Source organism: Esox lucius, chromosome 18, assembly GCF_011004845.1.
Source record: "Esox lucius isolate fEsoLuc1 chromosome 18, fEsoLuc1.pri, whole genome shotgun sequence".
Taxonomy (NCBI): domain Eukaryota; kingdom Metazoa; phylum Chordata; class Actinopteri; order Esociformes; family Esocidae; genus Esox; species Esox lucius.
This window is the reverse complement of record NC_047586.1, coordinates 11124500-11150562: the sequence shown is the minus strand read 5'-3', so window position 1 is coordinate 11150562 and position 26063 is coordinate 11124500. Positions and strand designations below refer to the sequence as shown.

The following is a 26063-nucleotide window of genomic DNA, read 5'->3' as shown; positions in this document are numbered from 1 at the left end:
CATTTGAACCGTTGCTGTAGTGGATGACCTCCACCTTTGACCCCACACTTGTTTCGCAGACCTTGCTGCTTCAGGCGTGCCCTGGAATGCACTAACGCTGTACTCAGCTAATCCAGTTCCCTCAGCTTGTTTTGGTCTGTGGAAAAACCCTGTTTACTGTAGTGACTGGAAAGTTGCTGGGTACAGATATTTGGACATACGTCAGATGTAGCCTACATGGTTAATTTATAGTTGACAATGTTGTGTTGTTACACAACTGTCAGTACATTCACTTAGGGGGTGGAGTGCTTTGTGCTGAAGCAGGCCAATGTGTCCCAGGAAATACTTGGTTCAAAATATATTTCCTTGTACCTAGCAGCTTTTTAAAACAGAATATGGGTTCAGTCTGCCAGAATTGTGCGAAGCTTGATAATGTTGCTCATTCATAAATGTGCTCTATTTCCCCAATTAAACAAACGCAGGATTTAATTCGTACACTGGAAACACAACAGCGGTTGTAGGGTCAGGAGAGGTTTACAAAGACCCGCGGGAAAAGTGGACGAAAGGGTGAGTCCAAACACACCTTCCGATTGAACTGGGCCATCGTAAACGTATACATGGAATGTAGGAATTCACAACATGGTACAGTTTAAGTTAGATTGCCATTGTCTTGTTGCAGTGGTCCAGAACAAGAAAACAGTATAACCCCAGAGAGCATGACCTTTAAGGAGCGACAGCGGCTCTTTTCCCAAGGCAAAGAAGTGTCCAACAAAGTCAAGGCTTCGAGAAAACTGATGGAGCTGGAAAATGAACTGAATACAAAATAGTAGAGTGGAGCCGTACCAACACAGACAGGACCACCAACACCTAACTGAGCAACGGGAAAGAGCCAGCTTTTGTTTTTCCAGTGACTGTCTCCCTTATTGTTGTTTTTATTGAGTAACTGGACCATTACGAACGATTTAGATGTATCATTCAATGCAATAGGAGAGACGTTTATTTGCTTAATTTCCCTCTAAACTATCAAAGATATTATGATAAAGCACTGTACAAATGTTTTAATTATACTAGTAAGACACATTTGAAATCACATGAAGGGGGGGATATATTTTTGTTTGTGAAATGGTTCTTGGGTCAGAGGAAACAATTTGATCATTTTAATATTTTTTTTTTTAAAGCTTACTGTAATGTGGATTATTTTATGGTGTTATTTTATGCTCTTTCTGCATTACATATTTTCACACTTTTAATTTTTTCTTGTTGAAATAAATGCCCACCCTCACAAGACCAGTCTTATTAAACTTCTTCCTACACTACTCAGTGATTCAAACAAATTGATGTTGTCCATTCTGGTTTGCAATGCACTGTATATTCTTTATTCCTTATAATGTGGGTTTAGTTTTAACTAGGCACCATTGGAAGATGCCATGATTCCACATATGTAAACTGGTTTACTAAGTCCTGCTAGGGACCCATTTGAGTGCGCACCCTCACTGTAAATATCTCTCCCGTTCCAAACACAACTCTTCTTAATAGTAGCAGTTTGCTAATCTGTTGTTATCCAAGAGGGCATTTTCTACGTGTGATGTACAGTAGAGAATTGAAACAATGAAAGGCCACTTTTGATGCTCACTGTCAATGTGGGGGGAAGAGGGGGGGGGGGGCGTGGTGGTTATCATTTCTAAATGTTTTCTACCCACCCCCAACACACCATCTTTAGTATTGATTTTGTTTGAATTGAATAGTCATTTGCAGAGTTGTGTGAAATTTAACCAGTTGTATACATTGCCAGTATGAGGAACGAGAAAGCGTACCATGATGGAAAATTACTTCAATTTCAGTTCAAATTATAATAAAAATCTAAAGAAAAGAACCTTGTTTGCATACCAGGTATTTATTTGAACCGCCTGTAATGAATGTGCACAGATTGAGTTAATCTGAGCATCCTGTTGAACATGTACAACATGGAAACAGCTTCGGATGTGAACGTGTTCAGTAGACTTCTCATGGTATTTCTTTTAAGGATTTGGGCAGTATTCTATTTCCATATGTATGTCATCCCTCCAATCTTAACCCCTTCATCTCTTTGTCCACGGCATTATGACTGCAATTTGTGTATAAATAAAGACGTGTTTGAGGGGAGGAGATGGTAAAGGTGTCAATACTTGTTTCAGCTTTGTAGATGTTAACTGACAACTGTATACAAATGCATTCATGTTTCTCCTTTTAGGTAAAAATTTAAACCATTTAAATGGTTTGATGTTAGCCTTTTCTAAATCATTAATAAATACAGATTTTACTAATATCTCCTACTGTGTAGAAATTTGTATAGGAATCTTTAAAAACATACTTACACTGTTTAAAACTAAACCATAAACTTCAGTGGATAATTAGTCATAACTCAATGAGGGTATGGCAGGGACTTCAGAGAATAATGCACACCAGTGCCTCACCAGACAGGTTGTCCACCTTGGCACATGTTGAGGATTGAGAGCCCCTTCAGTTTATTTCCCAGACTGTTGTTCCCACCTGCTTCAGCGCGTCCTGCATTGTTCCAGTACCATATCATGCCAAGGTGAACGAGATAAGCCACTAAAGCCGTAGTATTCTGTTCATAAACTGCTCTGAAGGGCTAGTCAAGGACTTCCCCTGCCTGAGGTGGGTGGTGTGTGCACTAGTGCCTGCTGAGACCCTCTACAGTGTGCAAAGGAAATCTTAGAGAGCCACACAACGTATCGAGATTGCTGTGACCCATCTGGTGTTTTATCTTTGCCTATGTAACCCTGCTCCTTCACTCATTCCAATGGGTTGCAATAGAAGCTTGCATCCACCATAAGGCCATGTTACGTTACTATGGAGCAACAAGGGAAACTGCCCCTCCAAACCTTCAGGCTATGATCAAGGGGGACTGCCCATCCAAACCTTCAGGCTATGATCAAGGGGGACTGCCCATCCAAACCTTCAGGCTATGATCAAGGGGGACTGCCCATCCAAACCTTCAGGCTATGATCAAGTCGGACTGCCCATCAAAACCTTCAGGCTATGATCAAGTCGCACTGCCCATCCAAACCTTTAAGCCATTTATAAGCGATATACCACAGCGAAGCGCTATCCAGACACTCTGATGAGTCCTTCCTAAAAACAGTATTTGGCCATATTCTACACCTTCTCGTGCCTTATCGCTTCCATAAAAGTTACATCACACTTGCCTACATGTGAGTTTAAAGTGCAACTATGTGCCCGAAAACAAACAACATTCTGTTCTACGAACAGCTGCAGTGTTTTGGTTCCTGCCTTGTAGGAGTACGAGGTTGAGACGCTACATCATTTTGAGTAACATTGTTTTGGGAACATAGCCTACAAAACAAAAGTTAAGGGATGGGAGAATATGAGAAAAGATATGGGGTAACTTTCTGGTCAGAGAAAAGCCAATAAATTTTTTCTCCAAACCTGATAAGCTGAGTTAACTTAGCCTGACTGACACAACCTAATTGACTCACAGTGTAGGTAGAGCTGTGACTCACTAAAGTCTGAAGTCAGGAGGACTGAGTCAGGTGTCAGACAGATTAGAGTTGACCAGCCATCCCCAGTAAATTCTGAAAAAGCTTGGGGACCCAGAAGAATTGTGAAATTAGTAAACAGGGAATTTGGAGCTTTAAATGGATCTCTCGTGGCAAGTGTAACATGTGAAATGGCCAGTTTGGTTAGCTGTCACTCCTGATGGGTTCCTTCACTCACTCTGACCTCAAACTGATGTTTAAAATTAAACTTTGGACCTTGCTTTTTTGTCGTTCAGTTTTAAACTAAAATGTAAAAAATTTCTAAAGTGAGAGAAATCCATGTACATTCAAATAAAACGGTTACAGTTGATACAATCTCTTTTTCAGGGAAACATGCCAAAAGGGCCCATAATTGCTAAATCACCCATGTATGGTGAAGTGTACAGCATCACTCACATAAGGGTACAAAACGGGAATTTAACTCTTACTCTAAAATGTCTGGAGCCTTCTGGTTTTCTGTTCTACCTCATCATTAATTACACCCACCTGGTGTCCCAGGTCTAAACAAGTCCCTGATTAAAGCGTTCCAATGAAAAGATTTTGTGGAACTGGCTTCGAGGTCCTGGCTTAAAATATGCAAAGTATTGGTTTACTGAATAAACAATTGTTACAGTTTTACATTCTTTATTGACAACCAACTTTGTCATTAGTAACAACAACAAAAAAGAAACAAGAAAATGGTGCATACATAACTTAAATGAGTAAAAAAAAATTATGTATCAGACAAACAATGATTTAAAGTTAGACCCAGCTACAGAATAATATGAGGTCCATACAAATGCAGAAAGTAAACTGCATAGTGGGTCCATTTCTGAAAGAAATGAGAGAACTGTGATGCTTCTCTTCCATATTGGTGCTGTGGCTGCCTCGCTATAACCTCATGAAGCATCCCGGAAACTGTGTGTTTATGACAGTGAAGTTCTGTGTCTCACTAATACCAATCTGTGGTGCAGCTCATGGCAATGCCATTTTGCTGAGTCTACCTTTATGTTATTTGCCACAGAAAAAAATACATTATTTGTCACAAACCATACTGAAAGACCTGATGTGGCATCAAAACAAAACATAAAACGTCCTAACGAATCAAACATTTTGACTGTCAGTATAACCCTAACATTTTAGTAGTTTCTTGCATGCATTTCATTATGTAGAATAATGAATAACTCAACTTGTCAACCACAATGGAACTATATTAACTGTTTTAAAAAGCAAAGAACAACATCATTCATAGAAGGCCATTCCACTTCAGTTATTTCTGAAACATTTATCAATGTCTCGCTGGTAGTTGCAAATAGACAGTTGTTACATCAGGGCACCTGTGGGAAATTGAATGGAGGATAAGGGGGAATCCACATTATTTAATGCATCCCCAAGCATCTATTAGCCAAACATTGATCACTGGCAGTTCAGAGGTATGGTTACCACTAGGCAGACCAAGTACAAAAAATAACATTTGAAGGTGAAAGTACTTACAATGTCTTTCTCCAGTCATCGTACTAGAGATGTCCATTTTCTTCAGTTCTTGGCTATCAAAGTTTTCAATAGCAGGAGCTGCATTTTCCGCTGCTTTTTCTGATCCCTGTCCGAAGGAGGCGTCATCATCCTCAGTCGATCCATCAACTTTTAGGTCATCAGTCGGTCTTCTTGGGTGCGTGTTCATTCTTGAGGGTGTCAATTCCTGTTCTGGGTTGTAAGGTTTCTGTTGGGGGATTTGGATGGGGGTTTGTTCTTGAAATCTCAGCCCAAGCATGATGTCAGTGTATTCTGCATGACCAGCATCAACCAGGTTTTTAGCCACATAAACACCATCTGCTATAACATCTGCTTCCAAGTGTGCTTCGGAAATGTACTGCCTGAAGTATATTTTAAGGTTTTTCTGACAGAGGCACTGTTGAAAAAAAACAACAGCTTCATCTGTCCATTGCCCCTTAACTGGTTTTATTCCTCTCAATGTGCACGGATACGCAATCTTCGGTAACCTGGCCAATGAGTCAGGAAGTCTTCTCAGCTGAAACCTGTCATTGTAGTGCAAGCACACACAATGGCCATAGTCAACCAAGTTGATCACAACCTGTGTTTTATCAAAATGAACAATTTCAGCTCTGCACCATTTGTTCTTACTGTCAGACCAAACAAGGCAGCATGACATTGAAATAAAGTGTTCTTCATGCAATGGGGACAGCTCCCGTGGAAGATCCTTGAGGATTGTCGACACAGTGTTCATGATGAGAAGCATTTCTTCCACAGCAATGTAGAATTCATCTGGTGTGGTGACAGCAGCTGCAAAGCCAGAGTATCCCAGATCCATGTTTACTGGGGCAAGGAAAAGCCTCTGGGGACCGTTATTCAAGCCGGGTTCTTTCACTGACTGGGTCACATCTGTAGTGTTCTTGGGGCATGGTCTTTCTTCAGCACATTCAAAAGCTGTTATCTTCATGGTTGATTTTACCAAGTTTTGGACACCTTCTTTGACATTCCCTTCAAGCGTGATTTTGCACTTATTATCAAGTTCAGCAAACTGTTCGTTGCTCTTGTGAAGCTTAAGATGTATCTCTCCATTCTCCAAGACAGACAACACAGTCCCGCTCTCTGTTCGTCCAGCCCTGATGTCCTGGGATGGAATGGCCCTTTTCTTCACTAACTCCACAAACCTTTCAGTTGAGGTTGATCTGAGTTCATTTGAGGTCACAGGTAAGTCAGCTGTTATTGAGCTATCTGCCTTTCTGTTGTGCTGGTCTAGGCAAATGTCATGCTTGTGTTTAGTTGGGGATGGGCGTGGGGACGGGCTTGGGGACACGTTCAGCAAGACCTTTTCCTCTTGAGCAGTGAACATTGCCCTTTGATTTTGGGACTGGCTCTTGTTCTCTTGTCCTGGTCCTCTTGGTCGCTGTTCATTTGTGTCAACTAGACTTGCACACGAAGTTTGGACCTCATGTTCAGTCACTTTTTTGCTTTTGTCATAATGTACTTTAAATGCTGGGTTGTCCTGCTGGACCTCAATTTCAACCTCCCACTGAGCCCCAAAACGACTGACAACTTCAACCATAAGAGGTTTTCCCATTACTGCATCAACAAAAGCAGCATCACTTTTGTATGAGTCACTATTTAGCAATGTACAGGGCATGCTTAGTCTACATTGCATCAAAAAAACATCTGTCAGAGTGTATATTTTGTCCTTTGTCACAGTGGCTGTATTTCCATAGTCAATAAACTCCACCTTGAAATGGTCACTAGATGCATAATCTCTAACAACTGCCCGGTAGATTGCACCATCCTCTTCAAATTCAGCAGCAACAAGGTCATAGATTCTTAAGTCCACCAATGTAGTGTTGTTCCTTACGACATCCCCCAACAAGTCAGAGTTGAGGTCTTCTGCAATTTTCACAATGTTTTCTTCATCATCTTGCATTTGTATAAAAAAGCTGTTAATGTTATTGATGTGGGAAACAAACCCCAGACCTCGGAATCCAGATTTTAATTTGGGATCCGTGGGGAGTTGTGAAAGATTGGGCAATTTGGTGTGGAAAACTGTTTGGACATCCCTTTTTATTCCTTCAGTGCTTTCCTTGCCTTGTCTTTGATCTTCCAAATCTTTCTGGGAATTAGGACACTTTGGTGAGTTTGCTTTTTGAGCATTTGATGACTGCTTTTGGTGTTTATACTGGTTGCAGAAGGAAACTTTCTTTCGTGTGGGTTTCAGAGATTTTCTGTCTTTAGTTATTCTGGTTTGGTTTGTCATTTGTTCAATTTGTCCTTTATGACCATTCACTGGTCCACTGCTGCTTTTTTTCTCTTTTGGCTTTTGGCTTCCAATAAGCTCCTTGACTTTTTTGTTGATGTTTAGGTCTCCATCATACATATACAGAAAAACTGCCCCATCGTCATTCTTCCCTACTACAATAGCTTTAAGTGTCTTGTTGAGAATGGATTTCTCCATCCATTTGTTAACCTCTGCAACATTTTCCGCTTTTTTGATATGTGAGAGGCTGCATCTCAGTGCCTGCATGGGAGTGAACAGTAAATCTGATGAATGTCTGGGAATAGACATGACATTGTGTTTTTCCACAATACGCATGTTTCCATAGTCTACAAAAAACACATTTACGAGCAACGTTTCCTGGATAGGGTAAGCCACACCCCTGTACCATTGACCATCTTCATCATATTTTGCGAGGCAAAGCTTTCCGATACTCGGACCAAATTTGGCACGCTGTATTTGTTCACTTTCCATCGCAACTTTTTCCATCAAGTCTTGAATAATTTCACTATTTCTGTCTAACTGGCAATAAATCTCCCACGGACTACACACATGAGTGACATAGACTTGTTCAACATTTCCACATCTCAAGTTGAAGGAGGAATAGACAAACGAATGTGGCCATACTGACGGCATAAGCTGAATAGGGGTTTTCACTTCTCTTGCAAGGCCTCGTTCCACAAGCTTCTTTACTGCATTTTGGTCACTGTTGTAGAGGTTGACAACATTGCACAGACCTTTGTGTTTCATGTAGAGTTGCGCATGTACATTGCATGTTAGCTTCACTGACTGGCCTTGAGCAAATTCCTTCAGTAGATTGCTTGCCTCGGACCCCCAATCACTACAGCTGCCCTTTGCAGGTTCAATTAAGTTGTAAAGACTACATCTAAATGCTTGCCCCTCAAGTTCAAGGAATTCTGGCACTATTGCTTGAAGATGGTACATATTCACTTTTGCTACTTTCCCATAGTCCACAAAGATCACTTCAACTTCATCTTTCTCTGCGCCTATAATGCAGGCCCTGTACCATCTGCCATCTTCTTCAGACTTGACAACACATGTAGAACCTGACTGCATTGGAAGTGAGTGTTTCTGGTAATACTGCTGAATCGCATCCATCATTTCTTCCAAGTTGGGGATCTTGTTTTGCATCTGGCACCAAAAATCTGAAGGTGTGTTGATGTGAGAGCATCGCACAGCTATCTCACTTCCAGGCTTGAATTTCACTTCTTTGAATTTCATAGCTGCTGCCTGATTAATTGGGGTTCTTGATATAGGGACTTCTGGTGCATTTTCAAAACCATCCGATTTAGAAATGTCACAGGTCTTTTTGTGAAGGTTCCTTGGGACTCCACTTGTGTTAGATCCTTTTTCATTAACTTTTCCTTTTTCACAGGATTTCTGATTCATCAATATATTTTCCATCTCTCCCTTAGGAGTTGAGGTAGGGTATTTCCAATATTCTGCATGCTTTGTTGTGGTCAGGAGTTCTGTGATGCTCTTTAATGCACTCTGTGATGCATTGAAGTCCTTTTCGTACAAATCCACTACATATCGAGCTTTTGTTATGTTAACAATATGCACAAGAAGAGTCTTGTTGGAAACTGCTTGTCGGAAGCAGTTGATTGAAGAGATTGTCCATACATCATCAAAAGGCACAACATTCACCAGAGAACAACTGAAAGCAAATGCTGGTTCAATAGCAAACTTGTCTGGGATCTGCTTGATGAACATATAAGGTACCTTTTCAGTATTTCCAAAATCTATGAAAAATACTTCAGCTCCGTTGTCAAGAGTGTCTGTCACTATAGCTCGGTAGTACTGCATGTCCATCTCATGCATTGCACAGCAAAGTGCACCAGGTTCTGGATTCTCAAGAATTCCTTCATCCAATTTTACTTGGCTGAAGTGCTTGTAAATGTCTTTCATCATCTCTTCAAAGTCTTGGTTGCGTTTATTTGTTCTCAACCAAAATGCACCTGGATTCAGGACATATTCCACATATCCTTCAAACACTGAGTGCTGTTGAATTTCCTCAACAATGACTGAATTATCCATTGCTTGGACTATTGCAGTCTCATAGTACATGTAGCCATTTAGAGGGAAAGTTTGCTCAGTTTCACAAACAAGGGAACACTTTTTCTGTTCACTGACATCTTGAGTTGAGTATGCATCAACAGCTGCATGGTCTTCAGCACTGAATATTGTAACAGAATAGAGATTCTGCTCTTGGTCAAAGCCATTAATTTCAACATTCAAGTCTCCCCCAAGCAATCCTTTCTTGAAGCAATTCATCTGCTGGATCTTCAATGCCTCGTCTTGTCCAGCTAGGCAGGAAAGAGCACATGGGAATGCCATGATGGGTGTTGAGAGAAAATCTGGTGGAAGCTGTAGGACATTATCCACTTTCACCGACTCACAGAATCCATAATCAACAAATAATACTCGTACTTTGGAGTTTACAGGCAGAAACTGCACAAAGCCTCTATGCCACTTTTCATCTTTTCCTTTGACTGAGCAAAGTAAGCCCAGATTATCTGCACATTTTTGAGTGGGGACCTTCCTTTTGGACTCACAGTACAACGCCAGTTTGTCCAGCATCTCTTTTAGGTCTTTTACCATACTTGCCATTTGACAGTAGAATGAACCTGGATTCACAGCAGCAGTAATTCTAACATTCAGTCTTTGTCCAGGGGTTATTTTAGGGCCAGAAGATAACAGTATATCTTCAAAGCCTTTAAAGCGGAATGGTTTGAATGACAATTCTTGTCCATCTTGCTTATCAATCAGTAGATCTGGGACAGGTTCAATATTCTGCTTGAGTGGTAACTCTGTCAAGATTTCAACCAAAAGAAGGAATGTGTCTGTGTCAACATGTTTCCCTAAGCTTAGCCTAAACAGATCCTTGTTGATACCAGGGGCTTCTAGTATCAGGACTTTGTGAGGAAGAAGGGCATGGACGTATCCTTTCATCTCACTTCCAATTAAAGAAGTAAAATACTTCTCGGATGAGGAATCCCAATTTTCTCTCAATGGTAACACATTGGCAAAGAAACCACAGATGATTTTAGGCGGAAGCATGAAGAGCTCATCCAAAGCCTTAGCCAAATGGCTTGCTGTAACACTGAGAACATTCCCATGGTCAATAAGGAACACATCAAACAAATCTTTTTGATGGTTCTGAACTCTACCTCTGAACCAACGATTTGTTAGAACATCTTCTACCAAACAGAACTCCCCCAGTTCCACTGCCTCATTTGTTTTGTACGCATTTTGAATTTCTACTTGTAGTATGTCATAGTCCAGTTCACATATTGTGAGATATTGTCCTTGGAAATGCACAAGTGTATCCCCAGGGATGCAGCTCACATGAGTTAATTTCAGGTCCAATGGCCACAGAGCACACGGCGCAATATGACTTGCATCCTCATGACGTCTGTAGAAAAAATTGCCCTTTTACTTACATATTTGGAATATTCATTAATACTTAATATTTCTTATGTTATCTACAATTTTGATTATTCCCTTTTATGTTGGACCTACATCCATCTGCACTCTCAAATGATGTTATAACACATCTAACAGCACTTTAATTTTGAGTTCAGCAGTAAAATTTATGAATTGTAGTAATTGCTAAAAACAGTAAGATTTAAATATAATAATTGCGAAATGAACAGCTGACTGAAGATGTGACAACTGGTCACCGTGCTAAGCACCTACCTGTTGCCATATTAGTGCAGTTCTAGAGCATTATTCACATTTATGTCATTTCGCAGATCTTATCCAGATTACTTCCACAAAAAACACATCCATACAGAGTTTACTGAATATTGTGTCCATTCTTTGTTTTTAAATCTTTGTCATGTTATATGACCACAACTGTGCCACAACTCCCTACAATAATTGACAAAAATGCCCAAAAAGTTTGGTAAATCTGTATTACCAATCTGTTTTGAGAGAATCATGGAAGACATAATCACATAAATAGGCCAAAATTATAAAGGTTGCACTGATGGCCTTTTCACCAAAAGGACAAGATTTACTAGCAGTGCTCGGTTGTATTAAGACCAAGGTGGTTGGGCTCATTGGGTGACAACATTAACCATATTTTAGTATTTGCATTTAAATCACAATGCTGAATATTGAGTATTGTAAAATCATTTTACTTACTTTGTACTTTCTGGTGTCACTCTAGACAACATCGTGAGGGAGCAGACCTTCCTAAAATAGAGAGTATTCCATTGAACATATCAAATCAAGATAAAGCCTAAATGTTGCATGTCATGCAGTAAAGGTACAAGAGAATATGAGCTTTCTTTAAGGAGAAACAGCAAATTTAATATTCCATTCCAGTGTTTCTACTAATGCAAATTGGAAGGCAAGAAAACTAGGGCTGCACGATTTGGATAAAATATTGAATCGAGATTTCACTGAAAAATATTGCAATTACGGTTATGATTTCAATACTTCAATCAAAAAAGAATATGTGCAAGAAATAATTATGACACGATGTATGTTTGCATGCAGAGGCGTCCTTAGGCCTGGGCGTCCGGGGCTATAGCCCTGGATCTCAAATTGACCAAAAATAATAATAATATAAAATAGCCCCTGATCTATTCATCTATAATTCCAATTGCGCATTATAACAATGTAGACGTGTAGGCCGCTAGCGTGTATATCGACATTTTCCGGGTCTACATTCAAAACCCTATACTTTCTGTCCCGGTATTGTGATCCTAGCGACGCCTCTGCTTGCATTAATTGAACCGTCACCCCTATCGTGAATAGTGAGAATGTACTGTTACGTGGGATCCATGAGAGTTCAGATTTCCCAACTTTTCCTGCGCCTATCGCAGTGGATTGACCAATCATGGGATTTTGAGTAGGTGGTTGTGAAATGCTCTCCGTAGAATTAAAAGAGCATATAACTTTTGTTCCATAATAATAAAGTTCAATTGTCTGCCTTTGCGGTCCTTTTTTAAAAGATGGGAATTCTATGGAGCTACTGCACAAGCCGGTCAAACTTTCTAGTTTTACAGCCCATTAGTGTTGATCACCCCACAAACCATGAAAAACAAATGTATACTTAAAATGAGATACAGAAGTAAACGTTTTTAATAGTTGGCTGAGAAGTTGTGATGATACAGAGGAAATTAGTAGGTGCTGAAAAAAACAACTGTGACATTTTGTGTTTTTTGTGAGAGTTTACATGAGGGGTCGCAATTGCCCCATGTTACCCTACATTTTGAGACTTATTGAGCAAACGATCAGAAGGATCGGTGTCAATGCAGCCATCATTTTCGTCATTATTGTAAAGGTCAATGACGATGGAATAAGGACTATCACATTACATTGTAAAACACTATTATATGATTCATTTGTGTAAAGTTGTGGAATTTAAATAGCAATATTAACTCAAATCTGAAGATGGTCTAGGCTAGTCTTACTTCCTCGTGGGGTAAAATGCAGACATCCCAACTCTCCCGAAGTTCCGAGTCTCCCGCAGTTTAATAGCGTAAAAAAACGGAAACTCAAATTTTCACCACTTTCCTGTCGAATAACGCATATAATGACCTATTTTATTTAAAAATACAAACGCTAGTTTATAAGGTAAATTGTGCATACACAACCACTTCATTCGTCATAGGCTCAGTACCTAGCTAGCTAAACAACGAAATAACCAACTGAATGAAGTCCCAAAGTGAATTATATATTTAGATAACACATGACTACGATTTCTGTATGAGAACAATATTTCGTTAAATCGGGCTATTGTAGCTGCCTTGTACTCGAGACATTCCCATGATTCGTTGACTAGCTTGCGACCTACCCAACTACTCAACTGCATGGAAATTAGCACGTTATCTTTCACTAACTACACAACTACCAACCCACAAACCAATGTACGTGGAAGTATGCAATGTATAGAGAAAATAACATGTTGAGTGCTACGTTTTGGTAGAAATTTTGAAATTACTTTACCATAATCTCTGGTTTATTTTAAATCTAATTTCGGAACAGAAGCCGGCTTGACCTTCAGGGATTGGGAAAAATGTTACTTCCTGTCCGTTACCTATTGTGCTTCAGTGCTGCAGGTAGTAATTATTTCTTTGAGAAACATTCTGGAATATTTGGTGAGAAATATTAGGTGGGAATATTACATTTAATAATATGATATTTCAGGTTAGAAAGTAAAATTAAAAAAACGTCATGGATGTCCACTAGAGGGGGATTTTCTGTGTAACTGCCATAGTCTCCTTCCTACTAGTGAAAAGGTTAGGCTGTAGACCTATGGTTACCTGTTGCTTAAGGTTGTAGCATTTAGGTATTAATGCGCGTAAGACATTGGGATGTGTTTATATGTAGGCTATACGAAGGCACGACTTTATTACATACATAATTTTTTAAATACCAAGGCGCGAGGCAGTGCAGGCCTAAAGCAGCGCACAGAGCACCAGACCAAGGAGGAGAGATGATGGCTTTTTAGTTAATCATTGATAAACTTGAATCAGCCCCCTGTTCTCTGCAAATATGATAAATGAATCCGTAGGCAATCACAAATGTGACGTCGTTCTTAAACCAGACCACTGGTTTGGAAGGTAACTAAATTGGAGGGCCCGAGGAGATACCAGAGAACTGCACTTTAAGCTGAATAAAAACGTTTTTGTTTTGCCGAAAACACTTGTTAAACCGAAAGAAAATGGCGCGGGAAATTGTTACACTTTGCAGAATCTACAGTTTCCTTTTCTAATTACAAGAGGATGAAATTGGTAGGGACTTTGATTTATTTTGTGGATTTTATTTGTGAGTATAGGATATTGTCTCATGAAGACAATTTGATACATTTTCTCATAAATGTATTTAAATGTTCGATTTTGATTATTTAGCATTGTTTTGTTTTACTGTTTACCTCTTGATATTGTACATTGAACATGCCTATGAAACGGAATACAAGCCCGATTAGGGATGTCCCATTTCATCAAGTACCTCCACCCTCAGCCAAGAAATTTTGCGATAACTCAGAGGAATTAATTCTCGACGAGTTAACTGATGAGAAATTACGTTGTGATCTCCAAGAACATTCACTCTCAAAATTGGACGAAGAAGATGATTCGGGAATAAAATCAGGTAATGAATAGGCTAAAGTCAGGTAAGCGCATAAATGGTTGCCTATCATAGATTCATCAAATTATAATTTTAGAGCCCTAATTGTTGATAGCAAGTAAGATATTCAGTTGTTGGATTTTGTTTGTTAAAATATTCCTGTATCAAAGAAATCATGTATTCCAAATCTAGTAATGTTTTCTCCCGCAACTATGTTGCCAATACAATCTACGATCAGTTGATAAAAAAAATAACACGTTTTCTCTGTTCTGCTAATTTTGATGAGTCTTGGAAATCGTGTCTGGGGAGTACTTATTTAAAATGGTATGGTTCATTTGGCAACCTACCCGTCTGGAAAAAGTGTCATGGCCCTGCACTGGCCCTGCACTATTCAAATAGATTTTTCATCTCATTAATGATTTATCCCCCACAACCCTGTCAGAAGCAGAGGATAGCAATGAGACCCCATCTTCTGAAGAAGACCAGGACCTCATAGAGTATTCCAAAGATCTGGCTTTCAAACAGACAACCCAGAGAAAAAGCATCACACAGATAATCAAGGACAAGAAGAAACAGACTCAGCTGACCCTTCAATGGTAGTGTTCCCACATCACAGCGGTTACAACTGCTTAATATGATCTTGTGTTGCGATGCACCTTTATGGTAACACTACTTCCAAATGGGTTTCGTTCCTTGTTAGTAATTGCTTATTTATGGCTATGCTTGTTCTCTAGGCTAGAGGAAAACTACATTGTTTGTGAAGGGGTCTGTTTGCCACGCTGCATCCTGTATGCTCACTACTTAGACTTCTGCAGAAAGGAAAAACTGGATCCAGCCTGTGCTGCTACATTTGGCAAGGTGAGATGAGTCATGTCTTGTAGTGGAGGGTGTGTGCTTGCATTTGGGCGGGTTTAGAGTTTCTGGTGAATTAAAAACTACGGCATAGTAATAATGTTGTTGGATAATTGTAATTTTATTTATAAAAAAAAACAAAACGTTGTTTTGTTCTCTGCACATTAGACAATTCGGCAGAAATTCCCACTTCTTACAACAAGAAGACTTGGGACCAGAGGCCATTCAAAGTAAGAAATAGTCGGAGATATTTCCTTTTTTTCCAAACTGATTTTTAAAAACCTCAGTTTAACCTTTTGTTTGCTTGGCATTTGACAGATATCATTATTATGGCATTGGCATCAGAGAGAGCAGTGCCTATTACCACTCTGTGTACTCAGGAAAAGGCTTAACCAGGTAAGGAACTGTACAGGTTTTGCTTTGTGCCACTGGGATGCAGATCACTCTGTAATGTTCTTTATAGAACGTCATCTACCACTTCAGGCGGTTACTCCCCTGTTGCTACGAGGTTATTGGATTTCTGATCAATCTTGTTTTTATTCAATTATAGATTTTCAGGAAGTAAATTGAAAAATGAGGTGAGATTTTTTATATCAAACAACTGACAGATGTCATTTTAATTGGCGTGTTTTCACGTAAGATTTATGTGACATTTTACAATTTAGTCACTTTAGCAGACGTTCTTATCCGCATCTATCTTATAGTAGCTAGTTTGGACATCCGCACAACCCATGAACTTGGTGGTAAGAGTGTGGCCCATGCAACACCAGGGTTGTGGGTTCGCTTTCCGTTGGATGCCAGGATGAAAATGTATGAATGCGATTGTAAGAGTGTCTGCTAAATTACTCAAATGTGCGTATAAGTAGTTTTCAAACGAATTGGTGCATGAAGAAAAAAGTGCTAATACATTTGTATTCAAGGTCAAACATTTAAACTGTCTGACGTTCCTCATTTAACAGGGAGGGTTCACTCGGAAATACTCCCTCAGTTCTAAAACAGGAACTTTACTTCCAGAATTCCCAAGCGCACAGCATCTAGTGATCCAAGGTTCTGTTTCTAAAGAGAAGGTTTGTATTCTTTTCACCAATACTTCAACTTTATGTGCCATCAGAATTGGTTGATAACATATAAAAAGACAGTAACCCTTATGGATTAAAAACAATGTGTCCCATAGGTGGATACACTTATCATGATGTACAAAACACATTGTCAATGCATCCTGGACAATGCCATCAATGTCAACTTTGAAGAGGTATTCTACACCAAATCCAGAAACAAACTTTTTTTTTTTATCCTCGTCTGGCAAATTGTTGCTTTACTCTGTTTATATTTACTGTTTCAGATACAGAATTTTCTGCTTCATTTTTGGCAAGGAATGCCGGACCACCTCTTATCACTGCTAGAGATTCCAATTATTGTGGACATCTTCTGTGTGTGTGACTCCATACTATATAAGGTGACTATTTTACAAGAACACCGGAGGAGCATTTTCATTAGTTGTTGTCGGGGCCCTACCTCAACCAGGCTTGTATTTTTCTTCAGGTTTTGACAGATGTCCTGATCCCTGCTACGATGCAGGAGATGCCTGAAAGGTTCTGCTTCTTAGAAATGTTTTTACTTTGTAGGAGAACTGTAATGAGATACATTTTTTTTATGTGTATATTATAAAATTATGTGTATAATGTGTATAAAGAGTTTCTTTTGTTTGCAGTCTCCTAGCAGACATCCGTAACTTTGCTAAGCATTGGGAACACTGGGTGGGATCATCTTTGGAAAATCTCCCAGAATGCCTTTTAGCGAAGAAGCTCCCAATCGCACGAAGATTTGTGTCCTCTCTGAAGCGTCAGACTTCATTCTTACACCTTGCCCAGGTAAACCAATGATAACCACGCAAAAGGCTATAAATACATATTTTTTCATGTTTGACTTTACAAAGATACATTTAAAAAGTACATGTATCTCAACAGTAACCAAATATTGTTACTATTAATATACCATTCTGAATGTCCTCTTTCATTTCATTTTGTTTTCCTACAACAGATTGCAAGACCAGCTCTCTTTGACCAGAATGTGGTGAATTCTATGGTGGGGGATATAGATAAAGTAGATTTAAACAGCATAGGGTCACAAGCCCTACTCACTATCTCAAATGGTGACCAAGACTCTGACCTCTACTCTGAATGTGAGATACTTTAAATAATCTTCCTCCATATTCTAGAATGATTTAGATTAAAAGTTAGAGTAGGGGTTCAGGGTTAGTGTATCATTAGTATAAATGTTGGTGTATTATCAAGTTATTACTGAACAACTACTAATTGAACATCTATCTTTTTGGAAAATCACAATTAAGTTTTACTGTTGAATAGCTTTTCCCTCATTCATTTTCTAGATGACTCAGTAACATTGTTCCAAGAGTTGAAAGACCTTCTGAAGAAAAATGCAACTGTGGAATCCTTTATTGAGTGGCTGGACACTGTGGTGGAGCAGAAAGTCATTAAGGTATGTTTCCCGACTTTCAATCTAAGATTGGGATTGTCTGATTCGAGGTTTACATCAGTTTTATTTCTATTTCTCCGCAGCCCGGAAAGCAGAATGGACGTTCTATAAAGAAGCGAGCCCAAGACTTCCTGCTTAAGTGGAGTTTTTTTGGAGCACGTGTTATGCACAACCTCACATTGAACAACGCCACCAGTTTTGGTAAGAAATAACGACATCCCTGTAAACCCCTCGGGTACTGTAGCTTGTATATCCATGGAACAAAATCAACATTCAGGACATGCTGCAGACCCCTTTTTGTATATAACTTCAGCATTTCTGTTAAATACAGACTCTCCCATTCTGCCTGAGTCTAGATGATACAAGGTTAGGCACGACGTCAGACACAAACACACTGATTATTTTGGTCAGTCAGCCAGCTTGAAGCAGAATGCGACAGGGAGCCATAAATGATAATGGCCTGGCCCCAGGTAAACAAAGCGTTATCTCCCGGTCGCGTGCACAGTGTTTGGAGACAGACTTCTTTCATACACCTTCGTCACCCCTGGCTATTTGACGTCTCTATCACCAAACACAAGTCAAACAGACCAGGGGACAATGATGTGACCTGACAGGTCAAAGCAGGCCTTGTAGGATGAGAACCCCGTAGAGGAACGACTTCTGTTGACCTCACCTGCTGAATGGTCCACAGAGCAGCAGATGGATTCACTGTCTGCGCGTTAAGGTTTTTTTCATGACATAACAGTGGATGCCTGAGGATCAGAAATGTGTAATGAGGGTGGATTTTTGGAGGATAAAGGACAAGACACTTAGAGGTTGATATGATAGTCAAAAGACTAAGATGTGTTTCTAAATCCCAGGTTCATTCCACCTAATCCGCATGCTGCTGGATGAGTATATCCTACTGGCTATTGAGACACAATTCAACAACGATAAAGAGCAAGACCTTCAGAATCTGTTAGATAAATACATGAGAAATGCAGGTACATGCAAACAAGATGGTTTTCACTTTCGATCTAAAATGTACAGTTATGTTAATATTTATTATGGGTCATGTGTGTCATTACCTATGTGTGATTGTTTAATTATTATGTTTTAAAATGAAATGAAAACTATTATCATTAAGCAATATAGAGAAATTCTGGAAAATGTGGCATAATGTACAGTAGCATCATTTAGGTGTCACGATTCTTTTCAGACGCAAGCAAGGCAGCATTCACTGCCTCCCCCAGCTCTTGTTTCCTGGCCAACCGTAACAGGACCAGCGTAGTGTCCGGCGATCAGCCTGTGAAGAACGAGTCCCTGTCAGAACACGCATACATGACCCTGTCAGCCACTCAACAGGCTATGGAAGCAAACATGGACATCTATCAGGGCTCTGAAACAGATGGATTCTCTCTGTCAGGTGCAAATAGGTTTTCTGTTGTGTCACTGTATGTGAGCTTTATTGGTACCGTCGTCATTATAACAGTAAAGTTCCTGCATTTCTTTTAAGATCTTAGTTACTCTCCCCCCCCCCCAGGACAAATGGACTGTTGTCAGAACAGTGGGCCCCTGATGACCCCACCCATCTCCCCAGCCATGGTGAACAGGGGTAGTGTCATCAACCAGGGCCCCATGGCTGTCAGAACCCAGAATGTCTGCACGGCCATCCAGCCCCACATCTCCTGCCAAGCCTTCCCAGACAACATGTACCAGAACTTACCTCCCAGCAGCCCCAACTACTACCCCACCACCTCCACGTACCAGGCTGTGTTCAGGCCCCAGACACACACCCAGGCCCCGGCATACCACAGCCGCTCTGACAGCAGCCGCTACTCCTCCTTTAATGAGCAACACCTGCCCAAAGACTACTTCAACACCAGTTGTTCGGTGGCCCCCTACAGCTCCAGACTCGCCTCCAGTTACTGTGCAGACCCTGATCCTGGGCTGGAGACTCAGGGGGTTCAGCTACTGGACTCTGGAGGGTACAACTTTGTCGGGAGTGGGTTAAACAGTAGTGGCTGTCAGGTCTCCGCCTACTCAACAGCGGGACACAGCGGTAAGCACAAGTTATTTAAATACAGATCCAAGGCACTAAAATCCGTTTGTGCAAAGTTGTGAACATGTGTAATTGTGTTTTGATGAATTCTGGTATGAATTTGTAGGACCCTCGTAGCTTTCCCCAAAAAATTAGGGGGAAATGATTTTCAATTAAAGTGCCTTTAGTGTAAGTTTGCATAAAAGCAGGTTCTACAACATTTTCCCATAGTTTCCCATAAGGTGTGGAAAAAACTCAAAATAATTTCTTTTGTATCCAAAATATTTGTATTTTATTGTTTTGGAAACATTTAGTTTTATTACCGATTTTGCCCATTTTCAGTGTACTCTGCTTACCCTTGCCATTCTAGATCAGCCTGTGGGCAGAGTAGAGTTTATAGTTTGTAGCTCCAACTGTTTGGTCATGGTGATGGTCTTTGTGACAAGACAACTGCCACTGACAACTCTTTAGATTGATGTATATGCGCATTTGTGTCACAAACAGTTCAATATTCACAGACATCTTAGTGACTTTCTCTTTTGGGGACCCCACCTTGCCAAGAAGGCTGCATAGACTGCTAGCGTGATGATGGACTCATCAATGGGCCCTGGATTTTTCAAGATCCTTTAACCTGACTTTTGGTTAGATTAAAGGACCTGGTTAGGTCATGTGTTGTCTTGTAACTGTCAGAAATAATTCCAGCAACCCATCTAACGGGGCGCGGGGAACCATGACACCACCTCCTGACTTTCCCGGGGACGCCCCAACGTCGCCAGTTTTTTGTAATTGCTGTTTTTCTTTTGGGCGGGGAATAATTATTACAGTAACAATAACTTGTACCGTGAAGGTGTGATCTGCTCATGGGGTAACCTCTGTTCTCAGGGTACTATGGCAACAGTGGTTACCTGGATAGCCAGAGGCTGAGTTCCATGATAGACCAGCATGTGTCAGTAATCAGCAGTGTTAGCAGCATCCGCTCGGCCACAACGTACGCTGAAGTACACGACCCCCTCAACATCCTGGAGGACGCGGGCCGGAAGGTGACCGGGCCATTCTACCCCGAGTCAGACCCGCTGGGTGCCCACGCAGCTGGAGGTCAGCGAGAAAAATGATTTGTTGATTTAAAATTTTGCTCTTTGATTTTTAATGGCGTGACCCAATGTCCCACTAACAAAGAGTAGCAGTAATGTGATGGGTCACAACAGTCATGTCTGAAAGTACTGGCATCCTCGAGGAGCAAAAAAAAAATGTGACTGTATACAAGACTTTATATCACTTTAGTTGCGTTACATTTCATGCTTAGAAAATGTAAAATTATATTATTTTATAATAAAACAAATATATAGTTTGGTGGTCCAGCATCTTCCCAATGTTTTTCTCTGAGACTGGAGAACACGATTTCTCCATAGTGATTCTTCTCAGGTCCTTGATTTTCTTGTCTGCTCTTATTTAATGCCCTGTTCAATTCCAACCAGAGGTTTTTAATTGTGGTTAAGTCTAGAAGCTGAGATGGCCATCTAAAGGGGATTAAGGGGGGAAGTCATTCTGGACCTGACTGTATGCCATCCTTAATTATTGGGTCAGGAAGCATTGTTTCTTTCTTTTGTCTCTATACTTCAAACATGTGGATTTTAAATTAATCATATTTTATAATTGTTGATTTTCTGGGTATTTGTGTACATTTTGGTTTAACTATTTACAAATGACATTAGGATTTATACATGCTGTCCCTATTTCAGGGCACCAAAAGTTTTGGGAGATTGTCCTGGCATGTTTCTGGTTAGTCAGGTGTGTTTAATTACTTCTGGATTGGATGTTAAATTAATACACACCCTTAGGCTGACCAAAAACCACAGTAATGACCAAGTTAATCTCCAGATATAACACACGTTTTTTGAAGATGACACTGGAGATGGCTGCGTTACAGGCCTGGCAGGGCATTACCAGAGAAGATACCTATTGTATTTAAAGGATAGGAATGAAATACACATTTATTTATTAAATAGGAATATGGCCCTCCAGTGAGCTCCATCAAAGTAGAAGACCATAGAGTGCGTTCCTTCCAGTGTACAAGGATTCTAGATTACCTGGTTCATAACCAGAAAAGCATTGGATGTGATTCGGGAGACACACATCTCGACATTGACCTGCCCTGTTTCACTTGGAAGTGCTGCTTTGAAGCAGAGCCTTGATCGCAAATTTTATTTCACAGAGTTGCTAAGAAAAACAATATAACATGTTAAAACATGCACCAAACAGCATAGCACCAAATGTTATATTATCCAAATCAAAGTGAATGGTTCGGTAATTTACATGCTAAGTATGTTATGTGTGCCACAGTCACACATAAGGTCGCAACCAAAATGTGATATCATGTTATCCAAAAACAATCTGTAGCCCAATTTGAAAGCAATTCAGCATGTAACAGTTAACCATTTAACAGGTTAAGTAATTTAAAACACAATTTAGATGATTGCAGATATATCTAAATAACATGTGCGACCTACAAGTGACTGTCATATCATGGATTGACAAATCATGAGTGTAGTCCTCGTTGATGTCAACCCCAACACGTTTACATTCTTGTCACCAAACTATTTGAATTACCACTGCTGATTTCTAGATCTGTTCAGCAGTGGTGGCGGACCTTTTTAAGACGTCTTTGCCCACGATTGCATTTTAAATTGTTGTGCAATGGTTCAGTGTTTTCCTTTACTGCTACTCAGAGCTCACACAGGACTGAATGAGTAACATCACACTGCTCCAAAACAGCATGTAGGACCTCAGTTGGGTCAAGATGACTCTTGTTGACCAGCGGGCCATGGGTAAAATGTTTTGAAACGTATTCATTGAACCAGTTTAAATACAAAAGAAGCATCCGCCCTAATGGATCATCAGCAGGACAATAGGATCCATTAGGTATGTGAGAAGTCTTGGCTGGGCCCTAAATGAAAGCAATTGATAATAGTTGAAAGTAATCCCAAACATAATCAGCTGTTTTAAAAAAAGAAATACTGGAATCCTGATTGTGTTTTTATAAGTAATCTGGGTTGAATACAGTTTTGTATACACACTCATACATATACAATACAGTACATACATATGATTGTAATCCCTTTCAGAAAATGCCTTTTCCATTCAACACATTCTTGTTTTTATCTATAGGGCCTCCCCTCTCCTCCATCAACACACCCTGCATGTATGGAGGTCCCTCCCACTTCCACTCCCAGGAAGCATTGCTTCCTCACCAGGCACCATCTGAGGTACGCAGCATGGTGTCCTCACTGCCCCCCATCAACACTGTGTTCATGGGCTCTAGTGGAGGAGGGCCGTGAATTGGGACTCCCTACAACCTCCAGCGACGTCAGTAATAACCCAGGTCACAGACCAAAAAGGGCTTAGTTCTCTACTATGTAGCCTGTATATCTTGTGTCCAATTATGAAGACCTCAGCTGTTCAGGCCAATATTTTGATGAGTTAAATTTTTTGTTTGCAGTTTATCAATTTTAATATATTCTAATCTGTTAATTTTAAATGTTGTCGGAGGAGACTTAGCAGTACCTTGTTAACATGTAAATACAGAATAATCTATGAAATGACATTTGAAATTGGTCAGATATACAGTCTCAAGACAGGTTGGATTTAGAAAATGCCATCTAATTTATTTTATTTGCTTTTATTGCCCATTACAGTTTAATATTTATTTTGGAAATGTATATACTCACCATATATGAGTTAGGGTAGAAATGTTTCAAAGTAAAGCATAAGAAAAATAAATGTTGTATCTTTTTTTTTGACAAATGTTAATAACTGTAAAATAAGGAGAAAGATAGCTTATACTTGAGAGGTTGGAGCATAGAAGTGACATCTGTTTGCAATAGAAATGAACATTTCTGAACATGACAAGGCTTGGTTCATTCATTCATTGTGTTAACACTACACATCAAGAGGGAGTGGTAGAAAGGGGCACTTTACAGAGCTTGTGCTTCTTCAGCGGTCCTCAATGCATCCAAATGAACACTGTTATCTCTCAATTCAAAGCCCCTGTGCCAAAACTCTGAATACACAGGTCTTTAATGGGTAAACCAGACGCACACAAAACGAGGAAAGAAAGATTACAGTCCGGAAACACAACTGAAGAAGTGGATCAAAGTTTAGCCCTATCTGTTATTCTTTTATTTCTTTGTTGTAGAATGGAGGGAGATATGGTTAGATAAAGATGTTTGCCAGAAACTAGAACCAATAGAGATGTTTCACCCACACCAGGATCAAGCTGTTGATACATTGTGATCCTTCAGAGAAACAGAGATTGTTTTATTCTTCCGGGGGTTGTCTAAATTCAGCTTTGTTAGCCTTTGAGCAGATGGAAGCCAATAAAACCATAATCAGTAACGTTAGATTGACAAGGTCATTTGTGCGCCGAAATGATATGGTTTCAAAGCGATACACGTTATTTAAATGTGTTGAGTTGATTCTTACAATGCACAGCCTGTAGATAAAGGTAGAGGATTCAGCATTTGTTTCCACAACATGAATAAACAAAGCAAAATGAATGATATTGCCTATCAGCTTTATCCTTTATCAACTCAAGGGGAAAATCCATTTCAGCCCATGGACAGGAACAGATGGCTTGAAATGTAATGATTACAAAATCCACACGTTAAAATTGTTTAATTACAAAGTAAATAATGCCTCCAACAATTGCAGGGCCTTTAGTGTAAAAACAACAGAAGGCTAAACGCAAACTTTGGGACAATGTTTAACCAGAACTTTGCATTAGAAGGTGAGTCTCCATATGTAGCCCAGACGGGCCAAAGATCAAGAGATGGTGTGATGTGGAAGGGACGGTAAAATCCGGCTTTGCCCACAGTCTTGTGGCAGTGGATAAGACTTCTAAAACATAGGACACAGAGGCCACAGAATTCCCTTTGTATCCAGGAATTAGGATGAACGGGTGTGTGTGTTCATTACCTCACTGGTGTGGCAGCAGCACAACCTCAGATGAATATTTCTTATGCAAAAACTGTATGTGTATACAGTATAATGTAAATATAAGTTGACGTGATTTAGCAAATGCTTTTATCCAGAGTGACTGACATCAGCAATTATCTGTGCCTTTAGACTCAAGGACACAATGACAGATGTTAACCTTGTTGGATCAGGGATTCAAACCAGCAAACCTTCAGTTACTGGCCTACACACTATTGTGGTATAACCCTAGCAAGCTTATTTTTACAGGATATTTTAAAAGGTATCGGACTAGGGTGTATTTATTAACAATATTTATCTTCTATATTCAGTTATGCCTTCTACATATGACAGTGATTGTCAAACTTTCCCAAACACAAGTACATTTAAGTGAGTGTTGGGGGAAAAAGCTGTCATCAATAGAGGATAAACATCAGCCTAGAAGAATATCAACTCATCAGATTGCAATAATGTGTCCTAGCAGTTTGTGATGTCCGTGTTGGGAAAAACAGTGAGTGGATATCTATAATGAATGAGATCAAGCCGAGGTTTCAGTGGAGTCCTGACATGCTGTCTTTGTGTTTTGTCCTAATGAGTGTGTGTCTGGAATGAGTGTACAGCACACAACGACCTGCTGGACCCACTGGTAGGACCATTTTCAGAGATATTCGGGGCTGTCAGTTAATATGGTTTTCTTAATTGGGGTCATTAACAAATCGCTATTTGTAGCTAAATATATATATTAAAAGATTCATAACTGCTGCTAATAAGTAAAATAAAATTCATACTTTCAAGATGTGCTCTGTCACTCTTATTCCCTGTTGTGGGCAATTATAATGTGATTAATGTTTATCATAAATTATGATGTGGTTAGTGGGTGTCATTAATTATGATGTGGTTGTCTTAAGTTATGATGTGGTTAGTGGGTGTCATTAATTATGATGTGGTTGTCATTTATTATGATCTAGTTAGTAGGTATCATTCATTATGATGTGGTTAGTGGTTGTCATTAATTATGATGTGGTTAGTGGGTGTCATTAATTATGATGTGGTTGTCTTAAGTTTTGATGTGGTTAGTGGGTGTCATTAAATATGATGTGGTTAGTGGTTGTCATTAATTATGATGTGGTTAGTGGTTGTCATTAATTATGATGTGGTTAGTGGTTGTCATTAATTATGATGTGGTTAGTATTTGCATTAAATTATGACGTGGTTAGTGGTTGTCTTTAATGATGATGTTTAGTGTTTGTCTTAATTTATGCTGTGGTTAATGTTTGTCTTCAATTATGATGTTGTTAGTGTTTGTCTTCAATTATCATGTGGTTAG

The 26063-nt window shown here is 39.7% G+C and overlaps 3 protein-coding genes across 26 annotated transcripts in view; 2 read left to right on the top strand and 1 right to left on the bottom strand.

The window, feature by feature from the left end:
- afdna (afadin, adherens junction formation factor a) overlaps positions 1–2141 on the top strand; it is an 87668-nt gene extending 85527 nt beyond the window's left edge. For 21 of the 22 annotated variants that reach the window (XM_013138574.4, XM_013138573.4, XM_013138590.4 and 18 more), the window contains 2 exons: positions 462–546; positions 659–2141. In XM_013138574.4, the coding sequence (XP_012994028.2) occupies positions 462–546; positions 659–806 (233 nt within the window). In that variant the 3' untranslated portion in view covers positions 807–2141. The remainder of the gene's footprint in view (positions 1–461; positions 547–658) is intronic. The other variant, XM_013138585.4, reaches the window with a different exon arrangement.
- Positions 2142–4225: 2084 nt separating this feature from the next.
- Positions 4226–13528, bottom strand: tdrd15 (tudor domain containing 15). The gene is made up of 4 exons (XM_020056039.3): positions 13279–13528; positions 11467–11517; positions 5013–10732; positions 4226–4855 (listed from the first exon to the last, which is right to left on the bottom strand). Exons 2-4 carry the CDS (start codon positions 11496–11498, stop codon positions 4842–4844), a joined length of 5766 nt encoding a protein of 1921 aa, XP_019911598.2. The 5' UTR covers positions 11499–11517; positions 13279–13528; the 3' UTR covers positions 4226–4841.
- A 10-nt stretch (positions 13529–13538) lies between these two features.
- rfx6 (regulatory factor X, 6) lies at positions 13539–23565 on the top strand. 3 transcript variants are annotated; one of them, XM_020056040.2, is made up of 19 exons: positions 13539–14424; positions 14843–14996; positions 15135–15258; positions 15421–15482; positions 15571–15648; positions 15803–15830; positions 16212–16319; positions 16427–16504; positions 16595–16708; positions 16795–16844; positions 16964–17123; positions 17293–17434; positions 17642–17751; positions 17832–17949; positions 18609–18731; positions 18947–19153; positions 19271–19789; positions 20651–20863; positions 22934–23565. In XM_020056040.2, exons 1-19 carry the CDS (start codon positions 14229–14231, stop codon positions 23101–23103), a joined length of 2754 nt encoding a protein of 917 aa, XP_019911599.2. In that variant the 5' UTR covers positions 13539–14228; the 3' UTR covers positions 23104–23565. The 3 variants fall into 3 exon arrangements, with proteins under 3 accessions (XP_019911599.2, XP_034143555.1, XP_034143556.1); XM_034287665.1 differs by having other exon boundaries at positions 14345–14446; XM_034287664.1 differs by lacking the exon at positions 18609–18731.
- The last annotated feature ends 2498 nt before the right edge of the window (positions 23566–26063 follow it).